The sequence below is a fragment of the Cajanus cajan genome, chromosome 6, assembly GCF_000230855.2.
Source record: "Cajanus cajan strain Asha chromosome 6, NIPB_CcT2T_4, whole genome shotgun sequence".
NCBI classification, from domain to species: domain Eukaryota; kingdom Viridiplantae; phylum Streptophyta; class Magnoliopsida; order Fabales; family Fabaceae; genus Cajanus; species Cajanus cajan.
Genome location: NC_138522.1, coordinates 36641971 through 36665723, shown reverse-complemented (window position 1 = coordinate 36665723; position 23753 = coordinate 36641971). Strand labels below are relative to the sequence as shown.

Genomic DNA, 23753 nt, shown 5'->3' with positions numbered 1-23753 from the left:
ATAAATTTTATGTGATAATTTTGATAATTTTTTTAAATAAAGTTTGAGTATAAAAATGAAAATAAGATTTTTTAAAATTATATAAATTAAAAAGATTAATTTTAAATTTAAAAAATTAAAAATAAATTTATCTTAAATTTTTAAAAAATAATTTTGACTTTATTTTTTTTATTGATAAATAAATATACATACTATGAATTAATAAAATATCTCGGCTTATATAAATACACGGTTACGGTTCAGCGTGCGTGAAAGGTCTCGTATCGGTGCCAGAAGCAATAGTAGATAACGTCCTTATTATTATTTCCCCTTTGTTTGAGAACCCTAATCCCGTTAAAGTCGTAAAAAACCAGAGCTCTTCTCCTTCTCTCTCGATTCTCTCAGGTAATTGCTTTTCTTTTCCATAACTCTCTTTTCTCGCTTCTTCTGCTGTGGATCCCGATATCTACCACCACCGTTTAACAACTAACAACAAAATTGGCTGCAATAGATTAAATCCTTTACCTATCCATTATGTCTATTTGTGGAATTTGTATGCCTTGAATTGATATTTCATCTGCACTTTGCTGTTATCCCCAAAAAGTTGTTATAGATTATCGTTTTTTTACCCTAGTTTTTATTGTATAATATAAATGTCTAAGTTGCATTGAGCCAATCTAGTGGCCATGGTTGTGGGATGAGGTTTTGGATTTTGGATCCTTGTTAAGCATGTTGCTAAATTATAAGTAAATGAATGTCTAGTGTTGGAATTTGTTTGGATAAACGTAGTTATGTAGTATGCTTATGGATTTACGATGGGATACCTAATTGTGAAAAGGGAATTGTAGTCCAAGGGGCTGCAAATTTTCGGTTTCTTTCGACAGATTTAGGGTTATTGTCTGAAATGGCATCGGTGTCTAGTCAGCCACAGTTCCGATACACTCAACCACCGTCAAAGGTGCTTCATTTGAGAAATTTGCCATGGGAGTGCACAGAGGAGGAACTGATTGAACTTGGGAAGCCGTTTGGTAAAGTTGTGAACACAAAATGCAATGTTGGGGCAAATCGAAACCAAGCTTTTATTGAATTTGTGAGTATATTTGTTTTCCGTTTCTCCCTACTTTGTCTTGTTTTTGTCTTCATATAAAGTTACTGATTGTTAGTTAAAAATCATTTTTTGTAACCGCAACCTCCAGGCAGATTTAAATCAAGCCATTGCGATGATATCATACTATGCCTCATCATCTGAGCCTGCTCAAGTTCGAGGGAAAACTGTATATCTACAATATTCAAATAGGCAAGAAATAGTGAATAACAAAACTGCTGCAGATGTTCCGGGGAATGTATTGTTGGTAACCATTGAGGGTGCAGATGCACGCCTTGTCAGCATTGATGTCTTGCACTTGGTAAGTGATTGCATGTGTGTATTAGTTATATGCTTACCCTGTCATCATGAGGACGCTGGTCATTTAGTTTTGTGATTAGGTTTTTCTTTGTCAGGCTATGGAAAAATTGTTGACTTGTATGTGAATGAATCAGCAGGCCCATGTCAAGGCAATATCTTCAATGGAAGCTTAGTGCTTTGGGAGAAATAGCGCTTGTGTGTTTGTCTCCTTTCTCCTTTCCTTAACACTACCTCTTTCTTCCTCATTCCCCTCAACTCCTGCCATTCTTGTAGTTTAGGATATTTCCATTTTTTCTTCTGTGCATCTGTGCTTTATTAACTCGTTGCATAGGCATTTAGATTTAGTCGCCGGATTCTGTGCTGTTCAATTATTGTGTTCCAACTATTGTTTGGATGTGCTTTAGATTTTATAACTCTTATCTGAAAGTGTTTCAAAAGTTTCCTTTTAAACTTGGCTACTGACTGCTGAGTTTTGAGATAATTTACTTTGAGGAGACAATTTACTTCCCAAATCATTTGTTTTGAGTCAATAATTCTAGTATCAAAGTGAATGATACCATTAACTTCAAGTTCTTGCAAGTATTATTACAGTTATATATTCTAGGTGTTGTCATACAAGACAACTGTGATCAGAATTGAACAACTTGGCTAAGCTAAACTGTATCCCGATTTTCTGCATTTAATACTAGATCTTTAATGATAAATGTCTAGCAATTGTTTTATAGTTTCTTGAAGTGTCATTTGTCTTGCTTGTCACTTACAATGTATTAGTTCTTGTGACACCAGCATAAGTAACAAAAGCATTATTCTAGTAGCTTTTCTTTCTAGAGATATATTGATTTGTTTAGAGCCTTAAACTTGGTTATTGTTATTTAAGTGATGTAGTGGTTTTGTTTATTAATCTTGCAAGCTTTTTAGTTTGAGTGAGTGACAAATTTCCTCACCTATATGCTGAAATTCTAGTTTGTGTTCCATTAAAATTATTAAGATTCACCTTAGCAAATACAGTACTGAAGGTTTGTTATTCACCTGTGCAGGTTTTTTCAGCCTTTGGATATGTGCATAAGATTACTACTTTTGAGAAGACAGCAGGATTCCAGGTTTAATGATAGGCCACCCTTATCTGTTGTCTCTTTTTTATATCCTACGACCACGAGATAATTTTATGTACCAACTGTTTAGGCACTGGTGCAATTCACAGATGCAGAGACTGCCACCTCTGCAAAGGATGCTTTGGATGGAAGAAGCATACCTAGGTAAAATTGTGTTATTTGTTTGACTGTGTATTTGTTCAACTGCTGTGGACCATTTGGCAGTAGATGGTCATATGCTCAAATTGTAAAGCAATCAGCTGCTGGACTATTTTCTATATTCACTCTGTGACAGTTCTTTTTGTATTTAACGTATAATGGAGTTTATAGACTTTGATTTTGCACCTGGTAGTAAATTTATGGATCATTGGATGTATGTAATGTGGCTGGCTACATAATGCCATTGTGCCAACTGGACTGACCTTGAAAATAAAAAGGTGCAATGGTTGAAAGGGATTGCAAATCAATAGTTATTAGAACATTAATTAATTAGCTCTTATTATTTCTCAACTTGTGTTATTTCTGATTATTCATATTTTAATCCTGCGATATCAGCTATCTGTTGCCTGAGCATATGGGACCATGTACCCTTAGGATCACATATTCTGGACACTCAGATTTAAGTGTAAAATTTCAAAGCCACAGGAGCAGGTATATTCAATTTCCTTGGTATTGCTGGCTTACAGGACACCCAAGTTTTGGTGGCACTTTCTATTTTGTTTGCCAATATTCTTTCCTTTTCCTGTTGGTTTTCAGTTTATTATTTGGCATGGAGATTGGTTCTATATCTCATCCTTCATATCAATTTTAAGCCTTTTTTCTTTCTAAGATAATAATTTTTCAATTTTTAATTGATTATTTTTCTTTCTCCAGAGACTATACTAATCCTTACCTTCCTGTTGCTCCATCAGCTGTGGAGGGAAGTGGACAGGTAATATTTTGAATTAAAGCTGTTCAAATCGCTTGTTTTAAATTGAATGTTTATTTCGTGAACATTAGATAGGTCAGATGTGCTCTTTCTTGTGAGGGGCTGCCATGTAAACTATCATGCTTTCTGAGGATTCTTTTTTTAAGTATTCATTTATAATTTGTGCAGGCTATGGTTGGTTTGGATGGGAAAAGACTGGAGACTGAGAGTAATGTTCTTCTTGCATCTATTGAGAACATGCAATATGCTGTAACGTTGGATGTCTTGCACATGGTACTTTGAATCATGACCAGCCATCCTTTTTTTTTTGTTTGGAATTATTGATTGACAATGCAGTTTAGGTAATAATATCCTACCATTATTTGTATTTTTTTTGTTACAGGTTTTCTCTGCTTTTGGGCCTGTCCAAAAAATTGCAATGTTTGATAAGAATGGCGGATTACAGGCTCTGATTCAATATCCAGGTTAGGTTCTTTGAAAAACTGTACCTGTCGTTATATTTAGTGTTATCAAAATAGATATTAAGAACATAAAACCACACAATGTTGTACATTTTGGAAGCCTCTCCTTGCTGTATAGTGAGTGGGATTGCAATTGTGAATCGAATTTTGCAAATTATGGAATCTGTGATTTTTGTCAATTTTAAGTTGCTTGATCAAAGGTGTGTCACATACATATTGGATTGTGTGACCTGAAAGCAGAAAGACTCATTTTTTTCCTCTTCTCTGCCCCTAAATCCCTGTTAACTGAAAGCCTTCTCTAACATGATACCATTCAAAACCATTTCTTCTAACTTTACAATATTGTTCCAACTCATCTCTTGAATTTGTTTCTCAGCTCTCATCTTGAGCATATATCTCTGTTATCTGTGATGGTGCGTTGGAGTGTCTTTCCACTTTATGGTCAGTCTATTGAAGATCTACTAGGGTTAGCTGAACTGGGGAATCTCTTTTTTGTTACCGAAACCCATGAATTTTGCTTTAGTGGGCCCTCATCCGAAATGCAAGATATCTGACTGATTTTCATGTCTGCTCTCTCTCTCTCTTTTTCCTTTTTAGGTCTGGTGTGAAATATATAAAATAAATTGAAATATTAAAAATAACTATCAAATAAATATCTAAATTCTTCCTTGAATTTTAGTAATATTATTATTATTATTATATATATATATATATGTATGTATGTATGTATGTATGTATTAGTTGTATTGTCATGTTATACTAACTTACATCATTAATCTTTCTTCTAAAATCTTATTATCTGTAATACAATCACATGATCTACAGTTCATCCATCTCCTGATTTTATGTAAGATCTTGATTTTGATAACTAAAATTATTATTTTTATATCGGTTGTATTGTTGATAATTTACGAGTGTGCCTGTCATTTATTTTTTGTTTATTAAGTTTTGAACATTACATTTGGGGAAAGTTTTCAAATGTGTCCCTGTAAGTTGTTGCCTGATTCTATGAAAAGCAACCACTTACAGTCTGCAATTTGTTGAGGTAAGGTGAAAGTGTCAATTTGTGCTCTCATATCATATGTACACTTAGGTAGTGTGAACTCATCTTTTCTTGGCTTAACTTCTCTTAACTTCTCTCTGAATATAAGTTCCTCCAATTAGCTTATGTTGAAGCTCCTCCCCACCTCATTAAATTCAGGTCTTCTTTAAATTTGTGTTTGACCCAACTCCTTTTAAGGGGAAGAAAATCCCCAAAAAAGTTGGGCCAAATGCTACCTCAGATGAACTCCCTGTTTGTCGTATTACCTTTGGAGGTCCTGCCCCTCATGATTTAACATTCCTTCAAAACAGAAGTGGCGCATTACTGACATTGATTTATTTTGGATAGATATATTTAAGATACTTCTAGCTGCACTTTCTTCTTGTTTACTCAAGGTTTATGGACCTGTTGCTTGCTGGAAATCTTCCTCAGCAGGGCCCATACTTATCTTTGATAGGTTCAACAATGATAATTCAGATGTGCTATATATGCAATTTAGTCCTGTTGACTCGGCATGGAAGTGTGAAGAACTTTGACCTTTATTGATTTCTTGCCTTGTTTTATTTTACATTGTTAGTATAAGCTTGAGAGAGTGACATACTATGATTCACAGATACTCAGACAGCTGTTGTGGCCAAGGAAGCCTTGGAAGGACACTGCATATATGATGGAGGTTTTTGCAAGCTTCACATCTCCTATTCACGCCATACTGATCTTAGTATAAAGGTAAACAACCAACACTATATGTAGATTGAAGATTGATATTCATTTGAATAAGTATTTGTAAAACTATGAATTGAATATGTTTCATATCACTATTATAAAAGGGTGGTCGGTTGTTATACAAGCGAACAAAGCCAATCTTTATTCGTGGGTTTTCATGGTTAATTGTACTTTAAAATCTTTTTTAGGACTCTTGGTTTTCTTTCCTGACATGATGGTGGTGTATCATGCTCTGAAAATCCTTCTATATTGAAGCTTGTCATATTTTACCTTGTTATCATTGGCCTTCATCACACCTGGCTCACGGAACATATTGATTGCTTTAATGTTAAATTTGCTGTGTAGTATTGGTTTTTTCTTTCCATTATTTTGACGGGTGGCATACTGGTAGGAATATAGTGGTATGGAAATATTAAAATCATTTTTCATAGATAACGCAAGTAGGAACCCTTTTGTAGTTTTGGTCATTCGCAAGTGTTGTACTTCTATTTTGACTTGCGTTTAAATTTAATTCCATGGTTATTTGTGTAATTACAGGTGAATAATGATAGGAGCCGAGATTATACCATTCCTAATACTCCTGTTGTGAATGCGCAACCCTCAATTTTAGGGCAACAATCTGTTCCCATGATGGGCCATCCTGCTCAACCATACAACGGGTCTCAGGCTGGATGGGGGACAGGTCCACCAGCAGTAGGTCAGTCCATGCCAATGCAGATGCATAATAATATTTACATGCCACCTGGAACTATGCCACAACAAATGGCCCCTGGAATGCAATTTCCAAGTCACAACACTCAACAACCTACAACAACATTGCCTACATATGGATCTGATCGTACTCAATAGCATGCATCTCCTTTCTCTCAAATAGATCTACATTGGTTGATACAGTCAGCTGCTTTCGACTGTCATTAAATTAGGTTTCCTGTCTGACTAAGGCCTCCATTCTTCAAATGGGCCACTTCTCTCATCTTTCCCTTCTGTTATTTTTATATGTTGAATATTGAATATGAAAGTCAACTTTTGAGTGTCTCAAATTTGAAACAAGTTATTCTGTTTTAATTGATTTGCGTTTGAGAAAAGACATTAAATAAGTAATTTTAGTGTAAAATCGATTTGTATGGTTGACAGAACCCAGCGCCTTAGCTTCGAGTTATGAAGCCATATGGGTTAATTTGTTGACTCTTTCGTAAAATTAATTACCCGACAACATAGTTAACGATTGCGAATAAAAGAATAGTGTCATCAAGCGCAGTTGAATGAATTTTAATGTATGTTAGTTCGAATATTGTATTTATCAACAGCTGGAAATTATACATTTATTTTCTACTCGTATTAGTTAGAGTTTTTATTCTCCCCCTCATTATAAAAACTATCATGTTAATTTATTTAGACTATTAAATACGCCCTATTTAACTATTTAATCTATAAATTTCAAATTTTCAGCTCTTAACTTATATTTTTGAAAATTTCAGCTAGTTTATAATTTTTAAAGGGAATTTATAATCTAGTGCCAAACACACTGGAAGTGAGTTCTTAGGATTTTTAAAATAGTCATGTCAACATGCTCTAATCTAACGAACCTTTTTTCTTAGTTTATATATATATATATTATTTATTTTTAATTTAGGAACATACTTAAAATATTTAAATAATGTATAGATTAACATTATTTGTTACCAAAGTCATAATTAGAAAATATCTTCATAAAGTTAGGGATCTTTTGTTTTTCTCCTTTCCTTTGCCTTGCCCATAAAAATGTCAACTTCCAATTAGATATAATAATGATATTTTTGAAAATAGTTATGTTTTTACAATTAAATGTAGAAAATCTTTTTCTTTTTTACAACGAATGTTAGAATTTCAAAGCATTGTCTATTCATATTCCTATATATTAAATAAAAACTCACAAGTTTGTTTGTTTTATTTATAATAATTTTAAAAACAGACAAGTTGAACGTGAGAGTCTGACTTTCTCCACTTTAATACATAAAATATAATTATAATAATAAAATGTTAAAATAGAGCAAGAGAGATTTTCTTTTGGTCAGTATTAGAGGAACTGAGAAGTGGCATTATCCTGAAGCAATTTTAAAGCTTAATATGGTTTAAAACTCGGAAAGTCGTTGTCGGATGGCGGCAGCAATTTCAATCAATAGAGATAAGGCACTCTTCTTCACAGTTCACACAATCTCTTCCCTCACTTCACATGGCCACACTTCAAGCTTCTCTTCTCTGCAGAGCTTCCCTCCCATTCACCTCTCACAACCATCGCCATCCTCTTCTCTACAACAAGCTCCCTCTCTCTCCATGCAGACTCTCGCGCTCCTCCGCCGAAACCCAAACACCTCCCAGTTCAACCAAACACGAACACAGGTTACCGATCGCCGCGTTCTTCGAGGGAGCGCGAGAGACTGCCCAAAAGGCTTTCTCCGATTTCGCTAACTGGTTCCCGCTCTGGCAACAGGAGAGGCGTTTGGCTAGGTTAATTATCGACGCCGAGGCTAATCCCAATGACGTTGCCAAACAAACTGCGCTACTTATTGAACTTAATAAGCACAGGTTTGAATCAGTGAAGTCGGATATCGCAGTTTCTACAACAAAATTTAAAACAAACACCGATTCCGTTAAAATATAAATAAATGAAACTAAAAGTATACACGACGATGAGGAGTTTAAGTTTGCGTAAATGTTTGTTGTGTTATTTTGAGCAGTCCTGAGTCTGTGATCAAGCACTTTGAAGGAAGGGAGGGTGCTGTAGACAGTAGAGGAGTTGTGGAATATGTTCGAGCTCTTGTGATGACTAATGCTATTGCTGAATATCTTCCAAATGAGGAATATGGGAAACCTTCTAGACTTCCTACCCTGGTAGCTACTCACTTTATATAATTCACATGTTGATCAGTTCTTAATTGGTCATTTTGCATCTGCAGAAGAGTAAATGTCATTCATGTGTTCGAAATTTTTGTTGTTGATTATTCATGCATTGTATGTCCTTGTCCCGACAATTACTGTCCTAGAGACTTGTGATCTCAAATAAACATTATGTGGGATTAACATTTTACTTATATATGCAAATTTTAAAAAGCACTAGTTCTCCCATATGCATTTCTGGATCTAAATGATTTGATTTTCATCTTCTCTTAGATCTATATGATAGAATTGATGAGCCTAAAATCTGATTCTTCTCTTCCTCTTTTTATACTCATTATTTACCTTGGTTTTCTTCATGGCACTTTTTTTTCTCTCACAAATTTCATGTCCTGCGATTATTCCTTTTGTCACGATGAACTGTCTTTTCACCTTATACAGCTTCTTTTGACATCTTAATTTTGTCATAATTTACATGTTATGGTTTTACTTCTATCACGGTGCAAATAATAGTAAATATGTATTTTTTCAGTTGCAAGAGTTGAAGCAGCGAGCATCAGGTAACTCGGATGAGCCTATTCTTAGCCCTGGAACATCAGAAAAGCAGCCATTACATGTGGTTATGGTAACAATTATTGCAAAGTGAATGTTCTTTTTGATTCATGGTTTTAATGATTAGTGTTTTTAGTCCAGATTCTATTCTGTTTGTTTGTTTTGGGAATCTCACGAATCTGTTTCTTTCTTTAGGTTGATCCCAAGGTATCACAAAAGTCACGTTTTGTACAGGATCTTTTATCAACTATTTTGTTTATTGTTGTTATGGGATTGGTCTGGTATGAGCCTTTGGTTTCCATTTCTCTCTCTCATTCTCTTCTGTATATCATAGCTGAAAGTTCATTTATTGTCCTGCAAAATATGCATGTCTTTCAGGGTTATGGGTATGGTTGCACTTCAAAAATTCATAGTAAGCTTGGGTGGGATTGGAACTTCAAGTTCTGGATCAAGTACTTCATATGCCCCAAAGGAACTAAATAAGGAAGTGATGCCGGAAAAGGTTAACATTTTAGGTGTATTCTAACTAACATATCTTGATCATATAATATGCTAAACTAGTTTCTTCTATCATCACTGAATTTTGGATGAGAAGATTGTAATTGCAATCGGTTGATTTGTTAATGAATAATATATATTATGTGCATAGTCTTTTTTTTTAATCAAAATAAAACAATCCCGGTTTATCAATTATTCCTAACATGATATTTCATTAATCAGTCAACAAGTTCTGAAGTATATCTTGGCATATTAATGTTGGTGAACTCCATGTTATTAGCTTCCCGAGCAGTTAGTCTAGCATTCCTCTTTCCTCTTTTGTTTTTGTTCCTTTAAACCGGTCTTTATTCTCTTCTTAGTATCTTGTTCTGAAAATGAGTTGTGCTCTTTCCTTTTTTTTTTTTTTTGTTATAATTAATTCTTATGAAGGAGAAGTTATCTCTTTAATATTAGCCTTTTCCTTATCTCTTTAATATAGGAGGCCTTGTCTATAGAGTATACCAAATTGCCAACAAATCAAAAATATGTCAACAACGTTATATAAGCTCTCTTTCCTCTTGCAGAATGTGAAAACATTTAAAGATGTGAAAGGTTGTGATGATGCAAAACAAGAACTTGAGGAAGTTGTGGAGTACTTGAAAAATCCGGCTAAATTTACCCGCCTTGGAGGAAAGTTGCCGAAGGTCTGAAGAAGTATTTGTCTTTTTGTTGAATTTTTCTGCACGACAACATTTGCTTATATTTATGACCTCTATTTTAAAGATAATTGGCTTCTTATTTCTTGTTGGACTAGGTTCTTTCCCTAATTTATGAGATAATAACATATTTGTACTTTCTTCATATGCAAATTATTTTGTTTACAGTTTACACTTTACAGTAATAAACATGCTTCCTTTTTATTGTGTATTTGAAATTGTTTATTTGTTTTTTATCCAGTGAGCCTATAACATTTCTTTTCTCAGGGGATTCTCTTGACAGGACCTCCTGGAACTGGAAAAACTCTGCTAGCCAAGGTCAGTTGTTTCTGCTCTGCATATCTCAAGGGTTTTCTTTTACAAATTTGATGAAGTTCTTGGTTTTAGAACTTGAACCTATTGGAAGTACATATCTGGGCTTTGGTTCTTGTCTTTCAATTTGATATTGGTGACATTATGACTCCAATATCACTTTGCATAATTTGTTTTTCTAAGCTTTAAGTGAAGGCAGAAGTTTATTTTTCTATTCCCTTGTGAATTGTTTGCATATGCTCCTCATTATTGATAATTGTATGTGTTTTGTTTCCTTATTGTTTGTCCATGCTGCTATTTACTGTGCCTACCTGATAGATTTTCAAATAAATTTGCCAATAAGGATATTGTTATCCAATTTTTATTTTTATCTGAAATTACTTTTCCTCATGTTTCCCTTCTCATACTTTTATCAAATGTATAGAGAAATCTTGATATATAAGTTTACATGCACATAATGTCCTCTCTGTTTTTTTTCCCCCTCTTACATAACAGTCATGTAGGCCCATTAATATTCAAATTTCACTTTCTTAAGTTCAAACTCGTTTTTATTTATTTATTATTTATTTTTTAGGATAAAGAACTTGAAGCATTTATAAACCCAGGCTTTCTCTCTTTCTCCCTCTCTCTCTCAACACCAAAAAAAAAAACCCAGGCTTTTTTCTTGGGTAAAGAACCCAGGCATTATTGACAACTTCATTTTCTCATTCATTTTTTAGAATTAATAAATACAATTAAAAAACAAAAAAACTACTTTATTATCATCTACCTCCCGAGTTAATCTATTGATATTCATAATGTACTGTGATCTGAATCATCTGATAGTGTTTGCTTTATTTGGGACCTTGAAAGGCTATTGCTGGAGAAGCCGGTGTTCCCTTTTTCTATCGGGCAGGATCAGAATTTGAGGAGATGTAAGTCTTCTTTTTGCATTCTTTATTTGCATAGCTCAAGTTTTCTGTGTTTAGCATACACTATATATTATATATTGTCTTCATTTTTGAAACAGGATATTATGATCTATTTTGCTAGAATTTAATAAGGATACATTATATATTGTCTTGAAAAGTTTGTTAATGAGGGTACATTAATGTCCTCTGTGATACATATATTATGTTTCTTTATCTTGTCTGATGTTGATTACTAGGCCTTTTTTATTATTGCCATTCTGGTGGGAACATGCCTTTTATTAGCTATATGTTGTATACATATTGCAATCTCAGTATCATTCCATTGAGGTTTTGGGATTAAAAAACGTTAGTGTCTCTTCAAGTTAATATTTCTATCAGGAAAAAAGAAAAGGTGAGAAGTAAAGGTGAATCATGAGGATATAACTTTTTCTTGCTATAATTACATTAAGGGATGTTAGGCTGTGTTAGTTGTTAGGGATATTATACTGCTTTAGCTGTTAGGGATGTTCAGTTTTTATATCACTTTTCCACTTCAGGTATGTTGGAGTTGGTGCTCGACGTGTAAGATCATTATTTCAAGCAGCAAAAAAGAAGGTTTGTTGCCTCTGATCAATGGACTCTCAACTGTCTGTTATTCTGTTTTGCTAAATTAATTTTACACCATATGATTTCCTAATTTGTTTCTGATTTGGAAATTTCTTTTTGCCCCATCCTTTTTGTAGGCTCCTTGTATCATTTTCATCGATGAAATAGATGCTGTTGGTTCAACTAGGAAACAGTGGGAGGGTCATACAAAGAAGACATTGCATCAACTACTCGTTGAAATGGATGGATTTGAGCAGAATGAAGTATATTTGAAGTTTTAAACATTTGGGAGTGTGTTTAATCAGTTTCACTTCTGTTTCCTAATATATTCAACATCTTTATCTTGTAGGGAATAATAGTAATGGCTGCAACAAACCTGCCTGATATTCTTGATCCTGCTTTAACGAGGCCTGGTAGATTTGATCGACATGTAAGTCCTATTCTTTCTTCCCCCCAATAAAAGAATTGATAAAGAGAAAATAAGAGGACAAGAAATCCTCCTAGAACAACAAAAAAAACAAAATAAGCACGAGACAGATAGGAAAATAAAAACTTGGCTTAGAAAAGCTCTCCAGTCCCTTAGTTAATTCAAACCCTCTGAAAAAACTGTGGCTGAAATGCATAAGGTAGCCCAAAAGACAACTTTCTCCCAACAATGTGGAAAAGAAGAATTATCTGTTCAAAAACTTTAGCATTTGGCTCACAACAGACCTGAAAAAATAGAACACTTCAAAAGATCTTACATTTTTATCTTTAAAAAGACTGCTATAAAGGAACTTTATGAACCTAATTTTCTTCGGTGATATAATATGTTTGCTATTTGTTTGGCAGAATTCTCAAGGATAATATTATGCTGTTGTCTCTGTGATGCGATAAAGTGATCATCTTAAACTGTCATCAACTAAATCCAAAAAATTTAGGTTCCATTTTACATAAAAATCTCAGGCTTTTAGGGTGGGCCCTTTGAAAGTTGACAAAATTAAGGCCCACCTAGTGACTTGGTTTAATTAGGAGGATATCATATTCTACTTATTCTTTTATCTGATAAATAAAAAAGAAAGATGTTAAAATATATTTTTAGTCCCTATAAAATAAAAGACATGATTTTGCTTCTTGTTAATTTTTTTCTTTGTTTTTCATTCCTTTAAAATTTGAAATCATTATTATTAGTCATTGTAAAATGAGTAAATTTTGATTTTAGTCTCTATAAAATATTTTTCTTTAATTTTCATCACTCTAAGATTACTATTTTTGGTTCCTAACAATCATTTCAAAGGAGATAAATAATATTCATTTTTGGGAATCTAGAATTCTTTTTCAGAAATGTCTTATGTTAACATGATATGTGGACACCAGGATGTCACTTTAAATGATCAGTTAACTACTTAACTTTCAATTAAATATTAGTAATTAATGAGTGTCAGATAATTGTATGGACCAAAAACAATAATTTCATATTTCGGGGATGAAAATAAAAGAAATTTTTTATAATTACCAAAAACAAAATTCACTCATTTTATAGAGACTAAAAACATACTTAAGCAAAAAAAAAAAAGCAACCTCAAAATAAACATTATTTTTTGTCCATAGACCCTATACCACTCTTTTTTTTTTGATCAAGACCCTATACCACTCTGAAAGGTTGTTGTGTTGTATAAACATGAGATTATTTAATTTTTTGATAAATGTTTTTGGTCTATATAAAATTGGTCATGGTCCTTATATTTTAAAACCAGTGGTTTGAATTATCTAATTTCTGAAACACATTGAAACCCCTATTACTAACTCTATTAGGATGCTTGCTCTAGAAACACGTGGCAATTTATTTTACATGGATGATACATAGCAATGTGTGCGATATGGATGATGCGCAGTCACATGGCCGGCTCTAATCACATATGAGTGAACCCAAATCCAAATCGATGTCAACGTCCCTAATGCATGCTCCTTCACACACTTTAGTAACTAATATATTTCGAACATTTGGAGCTCTAATTAAACAACCTCTGGAAGCTTTACTAATATCAGGGGAAAAGTCTCAGATTTCTTAACGTTGATGGGTTCCAAACCTGATATTTTTTCACTATTGTACAACGTTAATTACAACAAGACAAAATTAGGTAGTGTTTTTGGTAAGGTGTCTCAAAAGGATAGAAAATGTGTGGTACTCTTTGATTTGTTTTGCCTTGTTATAGTTGATAGTATGCAATAATGAAAAATCTTAAGCTTGGCTTGGATACTGAGTGTCTTATCCAGACAACTTTGGGGTTTTGAAGGCCGAATGCAAAAATGTCTAACTAGGAAACAAGTCAATAATATAAAAGTTTTTTTCAGGTTGTTTAATTAGACTTTCAGTTGTTGGAATTCCATTAGTTACTGATGGGTGTCAAGGAGCATGCGTTAGAGGACTTGAGGTCTGATTTGGGTTTGAGGTCACCTGTCTATTGTTGGAGCTTGGGACGTGTCTGCTACATCTTATCCATGTCACACGAAACCTTGTGTCATTAGAGCAACCATCACAATAGAATTAGTAATAGGGACTACTTTAACTGTATTTCAGAAACTGGAAGGCTCAAACCATTGGTTTAAAATATAGCAACTAAGATCAATTTTACTAGGATTGGAAACATTCTTGACATACAACACTTGCCACATGGCATCCATGTCACGCAATTTGCCACATGGCCATCCATTAGACATGTTAGTAAGCATACTGATGGAGTTAGTGACAGGGACTACTTTCATTGTATTTCTCTGGTTTTAAAATATAGGGACCAAAACCAATTTTGACTAATTTTATAGGGACCAAAAACACTATCAACCCTTCATTTTTCAATGTTATTACGGTGATCTCTCTATTTGGACCTATCTTTAAAATTAATCAAACTAATGTCTTGAATGCTATGTAATTTTGCTATATAATATAAGAAGACTAACCAACTCATTTCAGATTATTGTACCAAATCCGGATTTACGGGGTCGACAAGAAATATTGGAGCTTTACCTTCAAGATAAACCTTTGGCTGATGATGTAGATATTAAAACAATTGCTCGTGGAACCCCAGGATTCAATGGGGCAGGTGAATAATTGTTCAATATGTGATATGAACCTCCTTTCATTCTGTTTCACATTTCATTCATGTGATGTGTTCTATAATTGTTCCTTTACACTAGATCTTGCAAACCTGGTAAACATTGCTGCTATTAAAGCTGCTGTTGAAGGTGCAGAGAAGTTAGCAGCTGCACAGTTGGAGTTTGCCAAAGATAGAATAATTATGGGTACAGAACGGAAAACAATGTCCATATCAGAAGAGTCAAAAAAGGTAACTGTACAGTGTGTATATATATATATATATATATATATATATATATATATTATGAAATCTGGCTTTGCACTTGAACTTATCGACAATGATAGTATGATTGATGTATGGGTTTAAGTTACTACTGTTTTAACCTTATTGTTTTCTAAAGAATCTAAACTCTTTTTACATGAAATTACTGTACTTCATTATTTGAAAATTCTTAGTGGTCCCTGTAGAAGTCAATTATGTTGTAAGATTGTTTACAAATCTAATCATTACACTGAAAATCTCCTAAAATTGACAAATTCCAACAACTCAACTTTCAGGCATTCCATTTGCAGTACAGGGAAATTATCTACAATCATTAAAAGATCTCAATCTTTTGATTTTTTTTGTTAAAGAAAATGGATGATACTCTGATGAATAGTTACTTGATCAAAGCTTTTGTAAATTGATTTTTTTTTGTTTGATCAGCTGGTGAGATGGATATCTATTGGTAAATTGATTCTCTTTCAAAAGTGTCCCTGTATCTTGAATCATATTTTCTAGAGTTACATATTGTAATGATGCAAATGAGAGGCCCAAACACATGATGAGAAGGCCACTAAAGCTCATTGATTATTCAATGGAGGGAATTGGGCTTTAAATTAGTAATAGGTCCAATTGTTTTTTAGTGTGCAGATTAGGTTCCAACATTTATTTTCCGTTACAGCATTTATTTTCCCTAAATCAGTGCTATACACGTGTAGGCACCAGAGTTATTGAGTCTTTTCTTTTATAGTGGCTGTATTGCAACTTGATGGTTATGGAATGAGTATCTTTCTTAGCATTAGCCTAGTGTAGTAACCGTTTTTCTCTAGCAATCCTCTGTTAGTAACTTATGGCTCAAAATCAATTCTTATATAGCTTACAAGCATCTTTCAGTCTACTGTTTATTCAGTAAACTTAGCTTGTGCTTGTATTATGCAATGCTCTCCTCTCTGTAGAGATACTGATCTGGCATTAATAAAAAAAAAACAAGATTGTATTTTATCGTTAGATTTGTGATTTTCTTGATTTGAACCTGATATTTTAAATTTCCAAAATCAGCTTTGAAAGTAATGATCTGCAAATTTTGTAACCTGTTCAGAACTTATCAAATATTTAGTGTTTAACTATTGATTGATGTACAGTTATCTATGTTAATATTGCTTGTGAAACTTTCAGCTTACTGCTTATCATGAGAGTGGTCATGCAATAGTTGCCATTAACACTGAGGGTGCTCAACCAATTCACAAGGCAACAATCTTGCCTCGTGGATCTGCTTTAGGAATGGTCACGCAGCTTCCCTCTGGTGATGAGACATCAGTCAGCAAGAAGCAGTTACTAGCTCGCCTTGATGTTTGTATGGGAGGAAGAGTTGCAGAAGAAATTATCTTCGGTCAGGATCATATCACAACTGGAGCAAGCAGTGATCTAAACTCGGCTACTGAGCTTGCCCAATATATGGTAGTTTTTTTGCATTCCGAGTCCTGACTAATGCCAAATGCAGTTTCTTCATCTTTGGAATTGAGACTTATTTTTGTTGACTTTATTTTGGCCACAGAAGCTATACGAAATTTCTGTGCTTGTTATATTTGTTTCAATGTGATTATTACTTTGAATGTTCACGAGGAGTGGTAACAAAGTACTTATAGAACTTCACTCTGACTGAATTTGTCAACTAGAGCCTTCTGCTATGTTCTCGAGTCTTGACCTATCTTTTGTTGTAAAATGAGAGATTAACTCTCTTGTTATTTTCGTTTCTGCACAAGGTATCAATCTGTGGAATGAGTGATGCAATAGGGCCAGTTCATATAAAGGAGAGACCTAGTTCTGAAATGCAGTCCCGTATTGATGCAGAGGCAAGTGCTTTGAACTTATATCCTTCATATCATTTTGAATCTTTTGATAGTAGATATCCATGTTTGGGTTAATATACTTGTACTTTTAAGGAATTATTATTTTTCAAAAAATAAATATCTGGTTTATGATTTGAATTTTTATTCCGCAGGTTGTTAAACTTCTTAGAGAAGCATATGATCGAGTGAAAGCCCTTCTAAGAAAGGTTTATCAAATCAATTTCAATTTTGTGTTTGATCTGTCATTTCTAGCACTTTCAAGATGATCTATTATCCTGCTAAAAATATTCATTTTCTTTATATGAAGATTTAATATAAATTTACAGGTGCTAAAACTTCAAAAATGTTATGTATTTAATAAAAAAACATGTTAATTGGAGTCCTAAACTACAATTTTAAAATCAATGACAGTGCTTTTGGAAGCTTAATGATTCTGAACCAAAAGCTACTTTTGTGGGGTTTAAATATGTGGTATAAATCATTTTGTGCATTGATAACACCCATATGCGGATGATAGATTCATAAATTTTAATAAATTTTTCTGTTTCACCTGGTGTTGATTAATCAAAGTAAGCAACCAAAATTATGTCATGCATGGGATTTACTATTGTCTAACATCTGACTGAATAAGTTCTGAACCCAAATAACTTCTGATATTTCTTCAGCATGAGAAGGCATTACATGCTCTGGCAAATGCATTATTAGAGTATGAGACACTTAATGCAGAAGAAATCAGGCGGATACTACTACCATATCGGGAAGGAAGAGTACCAAAGAAACAGGAACAAGAATCAGAACGGGAGCTCGTGTTGGTCTAAACATTCTTTCAGTTTGTTGTCTGTTAACTATACTAACTATAGGGGGACGCTCTGTACAGCATACATAGTCGCCCAACAGGTATATTTCTTGATCCAATTGTGCAGATCCACACCTTTGTGCATGCTATTCTGGCATATGATTCTGATAGGAAGTGACACACCTTTAGACTATCTGAAGCAAGTAGTCCTGTTCACAATGACAAAGGCTGGAATATTGCTCTTGCTAGGAGTGCGAGCATCATTTTTTGGTGAGAACTATTTATAATTTGTAGAAAGATGTGTATTTGGACACTCTTTGAGAATTGTGCCTACCAGTGTACACATTATTCATTGCTTTAAAAATTTATTGTTTACGGAGATCCAAGTATCTGTGGTCTTTATTTTTGATGGACTGGAAGTGATGAACATAAGATTTTCGCGATTGCTGTGTATAAACTCTGAAGTGATGAAGATCAAAAAAGTATATATCACCAATTGAAAAATCAGTGACCTGTGCCTCTTGAAATATATTAAGGACTAAGCAATCATGTCACTCTCGAGTAGTCAAGTTTTCATATCTGAAAAGGTTTATTACGTGGCTACATAATTAACTAATTTGCATGTGTGTGTGTCAGTCAGAGGGAGGGACAGATGTGCAAAATTTGTAGTCCGAAAAAGATTAATTAACTTGGAGAATATATGCCATCTTCCATGTTCTAGTTTGTTCGTTGATCCTTCTATCTTGTAGATTTGAAAGGAGTTGTGATGCTTTTTAATTATCTTTTTATAACGCTTTTTTTGTTTTTGTTTTTTTCAATCTTCATTCATTCTCATTCATTCATCACATCACTAACTTTTTATCACATATTCCCAATTTTCTTTTTACCACTCACTCTTTTTATACAAAATATGCGAAAGGGAAATGCATTTTTAATACAAAAAAGTAAAGTTAAATGCTGGTCTGTACTAAAAGTTTTATTCAGTGGTAAAACTTTAATTTGACCGAGCACTGAGGTGACATGTTAGTAATGTATGAAGTGCAAAGCTATGAATACAGGATTGAACTGATAAAATGTGTTTGATTCGGCGTCTGAGTGATGTTATGTCAAAAACCACATAAAATTTTACTAATTTACGTGGAAGCAAGTAAAAGTAGCTTCAAGAATGGCATGAATTTGGGTAACAAATTTTACTAATTTATGTGAAAATAACTAGAAGTAGCTTTAAGAATAACCTGAATCTAGAGTAATGGATGCGGCATCCGAACATACTGAAAGACATTGATATGGCATTTTTATAATTAAATTAGCGGCAATTAAATGTATATATATATATATATATATATATATATATATATATTTATACATTTTATACACACAATATATTGGGTTATTGATTAGTAGCAACTAAACGTATATAAATTGGAAGAAATTTAATTCTATTATTCCTTCATTAGTTCATTAAGTGTGAGTTTTGTTATTTTAAACTCTTTAAAAAATGATTTCAAGTTTTTACTGTGTATTGCCTAGACATAGCTTGGCCTTAACCCAATTTTAATGTAGTTTATTTGTCATTACACACTTTGAATCTTATTTTAGAGAAAGAGTATTAGAGAAATTTTTACTATTATTTCTCCACCACTGAATGGTACATCTAATTTAGATAATTTAACACTCATATTTCAATCCTCCATTGCATAAGTCAGTAGGTGAGACAAACAACTCATGTTTCCGCTTCACATACCCTCTTGATTTTATTTATTTATTTATTTTTGCTATTTTCCTTGCCCAATCAACTTGACATACACTCCTTTATTTTATTTTTTTGTGATTTCTATAGTTAAATCAACTTGGCATACCCTCTTTGATTTGTTTGCGATTTCCCTAACCCAATCAACTTGACATGCCCTGCTTGATTTCTCCACAGCTATCCTAGACCTAAACTATGATTAAACTAGTCATGGGTGCACTCTTTGTATGAATATACTCACGCTAACAAGTAAGGATGACATCTTCACTATTTAAACTCAGTGAGTTAGTTCATGCCATTATTTTCACTCTAGTATAGCGTGTGTTTGTTTTGATGTTTATAGGTAGAGTCTTTCAATATGGGTTGGATTTAAAGTTTCAAAACTCATGAGTTGAATTGAACGTGCATAAAAATGAGTGTTAACTTTAAAATAAACACACACTATTTAAGAAGTCTTGAATAAACAATAATGATGTTTGAATTGTTCTCTCATGCCACCAAACAGTAGGCTACTACATTGAGAGAAAAAAAATGGTATTGGGGAAATAATAATAAATAATAAAAGTGATAAGCAAGGAACAACATCTTAAATTAATATAATATCTAAAGTGTACATTACTTTCTCTGTTTTTTGTTTTTTGTTTTTTATTTTTTATTTATGTTTAATGTTTATACACAAAAATTAAGAAAATGATTGATATTTTAGTTTTTAAAAGTATTTATTACTTACTTTTTTGTTATACCTTCTAGCAGTGATTTAAAACTCGGATCGAACTGGCTGGTTGGACCGGTTGGACCGGGAACTGGTAGTCCAGCCGGTCCCAATCTTAAGTTGGATCAATTATGTAGTCGACCCGTTTCAAACTGGATTGAACCGGTCAATTTTTCGGTTCAACTGGTGAACCAGTGGGTCAAATCGATTCAACCACTTTTTTTTTCTTATTTTTTTTAATTTTTTTAAGGCACCATAAACTACAAAAACAATAATGAAAATTGAATCTCTTAATGGAAGAGCAAAGAGTCTTATTAAATATAACAATGACTACTTGTTCTAATGTATTTGTTTGTAATATATACAACTTAAATAACTTTTATAGTATATTATTAATTTTAAATTATATATTTAATAATATAATATCTATGTAGATAATACATATATTATTTTGTGATATCAGCTGCAAGCATATTATATATGTACATATTATTTATATTTTTAATTTGTATTAATATACAGTTTAACATGTAATTTTTTATGTATTTTTTTACAAAATAAAAATAAAAATAATTTTAAATAAGATAGAAAAATTGAAATTTAAAATAAGATATGAATTAATTAAAATTTATAAGTATAAAATATATTTAATATGAATATTTTTTTAATAAAAATAAATAAAAATCGAGTCATGCGGTTCAACTAGTGACCTACCGGTTCAACCTTTGACCCACTGACCCAGTACCTTAACCGGTTCGATGACCGGTCCGATTTTTAAAACTATGCCTTCTAGGTAGTTGGAGAAGAAATATGTATATTAAAAATGAATAAACACATTGTTCAGTAAACACACATTAATTATCAAGGATAAAAAAATAAATAATAAGTCATTGATTTTAAAAAAGTGACGATGAAAATTGAACAAAAAAAAAATAGTGTCAAAATATCTATGAAAAAAGAAGAAGAAGGGAGTATATGAAATTCTCCGCTTAATGTTTCTTGTGAAATGCGCTTAAAGACAAACATACTTTACTGGAATAGTAAAAAAGGATAAAATTAAGATATTGAATCCAAAGGATCATATTTAAACAATTATCAATTTACTCTTTAGTTTTAGTAGTTTGAAGAAATAGAAATTGTATTAAAGAGTATAATGATTAATAACAAATATAAGAAAAATTATTATTGAAATTCACAAATAAAAATCTTAAAATTGTGACTTATTATTTCCAATCCACAAAGATAATTGATAAATTAATAAATAGCTAAATTTGATACCCGTGCGATACAAATTTTATTGTAGTAAGTTAAAAGATATGATATTTAATTGATTATAAACATCGACGACAATAATAATATATAAAGTAAAATAATATTAAGAATTAGTAAAAGATAATATAAAAAAATAATACACACTAACTTGTTATTTTTTAATTGAGAAGAATCAAAATAATAAAAAATAAGTCATTTAAATTTTTTAACATTTGATAATAACTTTTTTGATTTATTGATTATAATTAATTAATTATATAGACTATTGTTTTTGTCAGTGATTTATTAACTTTTTTAAAATTTGTTTTTGCTAGCTGTGATTGTAATGTACATTTAATATTTCATTAAATTAATTAGTTAATACCTTAATTATGTGTTTTTTTATTTATTGATTATTATTATATAGACTATTATGTTTGTCAGTGATTTATTATTGTTTTTTTTAATATTTTTTGGCTTGCTCTAGTTATAATGTACATTTAATATTTCATTAAATTAATCGGTTAATATCTTATTGATAACGATTACAATAGCTTTTTCTTTTATCTGTTTTTCCTGGGTTGTATCGATTATAAATCAGTTAATTATTTATTTTTGTTATATTGATGATAGTAATTATTAAAATATTTTTATCAAAATTCTTTCTTTTATTTCAACATATTTGTTTTTTTTAATCATTTTATAATATCATGAAAATCTAATAATGAGTAGTAATTATTAAAATACTTTCATCCAAATTTTATCTTTTATTTTAATATATATGTTTTGATGTATTTATTTTTTAATTATTTTTAATAGTAATTTTGATATATTTATTTTTTATTTATTTTCGTTAGGAGTTTTGATATATTTGTTTTTTTTATTATTTATTTTCGGTAATGGTTTATTTTATAATATTATTGATATATGAAAATATTTAGGAAGATATTGTTGGAAGGAATAAATATTTATAACCAATTTACTGGAGGGAAGTTTATTGGAGGAAGGTTTTGGAGGGAAGAAGTTATTCCCTTTATATATATACTATAGATGTCTCCAATTTTACTTCTAAAATTATTAACAATCTTATGGTTCCTAAAAGTTAACAATCTTTATTTTAAGAAAAAACTAAATTAATCACAATAATTTTATTCTAAAAATAAAACATATTTATGCATAAGCAAATTAAATAATTAATTCAATTGGTAATTAAGAAAACAACTTGATCATGACAATTTTCAGAATTCAACTATTTTAGGTTTCTATTAATTAAAAGAGTTTGATTATGTAGTTCTAATTAACTGAGATAGAAAATAATATTCTAAAACAATTCAATAATTAACATACACAATTCATGAATTTATCATTGGGGTTCATAATAAACAATTATATCACAACTCTAGAATGAGAGAACTAGTCACAAATGCTACTACAACCATTAAATAAAGGAAAGAATTAATTGTGATAGGAATGATCCTTCTTCAAGGGTTTGGCCTTTAGTCTCTTATAAAATCCCAATAATGAATAAAAGAAAAAGAAATTATAAAAGAGACCAGAGTTAAGAACGGAAGAAAATTAGAAAAAAATTGGATGATCTAAACGTAGTTTGAATGTCCCTATTTATATTCAAAATAAGGTGGACTCTTGGAGCACAGTTATGCATCTCAGCAAGCACGATCGTGCTTAGTATTCAGGGCTTGGTTCATTAAACAAGAGCACAAGTGTGTTTAGGGGTGACCAAGGTGTGCTTTGTAGGTGTTTTGAAGAAAGCACAACCGTGCATATTGGTAAGTGCAATTGTGCTTCATAACACGATTGTGCATAATGGCATGCTTCTTTTGAAGCTTGACTGTGCATACGTCAAGCATGACCATGCATATCTTCGGCCTTCATAATTGTTCTGTTTTATCCCTTAATTACATTGATTTCATTCTTTTCTTTTTTAATTTTTCTTGTTTGTTGCACACTTTAAAAAAAATAAGTGAAATATTGTCAAAAACTTA

General features: G+C 32.0%; 2 protein-coding genes across 7 annotated transcripts; both read left to right on the top strand.

Moving 5' to 3' along the window:
* Nucleotides 1-223: 223 nt before the first annotated feature.
* On the top strand, nucleotides 224-6694 carry PTB2 (polypyrimidine tract-binding protein 2). 5 transcript variants are annotated; one of them, XM_020367719.3, is made up of 11 exons: nucleotides 224-384; nucleotides 828-1069; nucleotides 1176-1385; nucleotides 2422-2484; nucleotides 2567-2640; nucleotides 3031-3126; nucleotides 3349-3406; nucleotides 3572-3676; nucleotides 3786-3867; nucleotides 5520-5632; nucleotides 6167-6694. In XM_020367719.3, exons 2-11 carry the CDS (start codon nucleotides 884-886, stop codon nucleotides 6476-6478), a joined length of 1299 nt encoding a protein of 432 aa, XP_020223308.1. In that variant the 5' UTR covers nucleotides 224-384; nucleotides 828-883; the 3' UTR covers nucleotides 6479-6694. The 5 variants fall into 5 exon arrangements, with proteins under 5 accessions (XP_020223308.1, XP_082933113.1, XP_029128632.1 ...); XM_083076987.1 differs by lacking the exons at nucleotides 224-384; nucleotides 828-1069 and adding an exon at nucleotides 1522-1579 and having other exon boundaries at nucleotides 1212-1385; XM_029272799.2 differs by lacking the exons at nucleotides 224-384; nucleotides 828-1069 and adding an exon at nucleotides 1519-1579 and having other exon boundaries at nucleotides 1212-1385.
* Nucleotides 6695-7737: 1043 nt separating this feature from the next.
* LOC109805934 (ATP-dependent zinc metalloprotease FTSH 11, chloroplastic/mitochondrial) lies at nucleotides 7738-18418 on the top strand. 2 transcript variants are annotated; one of them, XR_014434654.1, is made up of 18 exons: nucleotides 7738-8194; nucleotides 8347-8500; nucleotides 9036-9128; nucleotides 9251-9336; nucleotides 9434-9557; nucleotides 10117-10236; nucleotides 10516-10566; nucleotides 11413-11474; nucleotides 12008-12065; nucleotides 12194-12319; nucleotides 12406-12486; nucleotides 15007-15136; nucleotides 15231-15379; nucleotides 16568-16849; nucleotides 17155-17244; nucleotides 17394-17447; nucleotides 17907-18138; nucleotides 18227-18418. XR_014434654.1 is itself a non-coding variant. In XM_020368231.3 (17 exons), the coding sequence occupies exons 1-17, from the start codon at nucleotides 7842-7844 to the stop codon at nucleotides 18057-18059; spliced, it is 2166 nt and encodes a 721-aa protein (XP_020223820.1). In that variant the 5' UTR covers nucleotides 7751-7841; the 3' UTR covers nucleotides 18060-18418. The 2 variants fall into 2 exon arrangements, 1 of the variants encoding a protein (XP_020223820.1); XM_020368231.3 differs by having other exon boundaries at nucleotides 7751-8194; nucleotides 17907-18418.
* The last annotated feature ends 5335 nt before the right edge of the window (nucleotides 18419-23753 follow it).

Excerpts from the sequence above, each read along its gene's own strand:
- PTB2 (XM_020367719.3), top strand. The coding sequence starts at position 884 with ATGGCATCGGTGTCTAGTCAGCCACAGTTCCGATACACTCAACCACCG. Across the intron at positions 3,127-3,348 it reads TTTCAAAGCCACAGGAGCAG|AGACTATACTAATCCTTACC; the intron begins GTATATTCAATT and ends TTCTTTCTCCAG. Across the intron at positions 3,677-3,785 it reads CGTTGGATGTCTTGCACATG|GTTTTCTCTGCTTTTGGGCC; the intron begins GTACTTTGAATC and ends TTTTTGTTACAG.
- LOC109805934 (XM_020368231.3), top strand. The coding sequence starts at position 7,842 with ATGGCCACACTTCAAGCTTCTCTTCTCTGCAGAGCTTCCCTCCCATTC. Across the intron at positions 8,501-9,035 it reads CTTCTAGACTTCCTACCCTG|TTGCAAGAGTTGAAGCAGCG; the intron begins GTAGCTACTCAC and ends GTATTTTTTCAG. Across the intron at positions 11,475-12,007 it reads GGATCAGAATTTGAGGAGAT|GTATGTTGGAGTTGGTGCTC; the intron begins GTAAGTCTTCTT and ends TTTCCACTTCAG.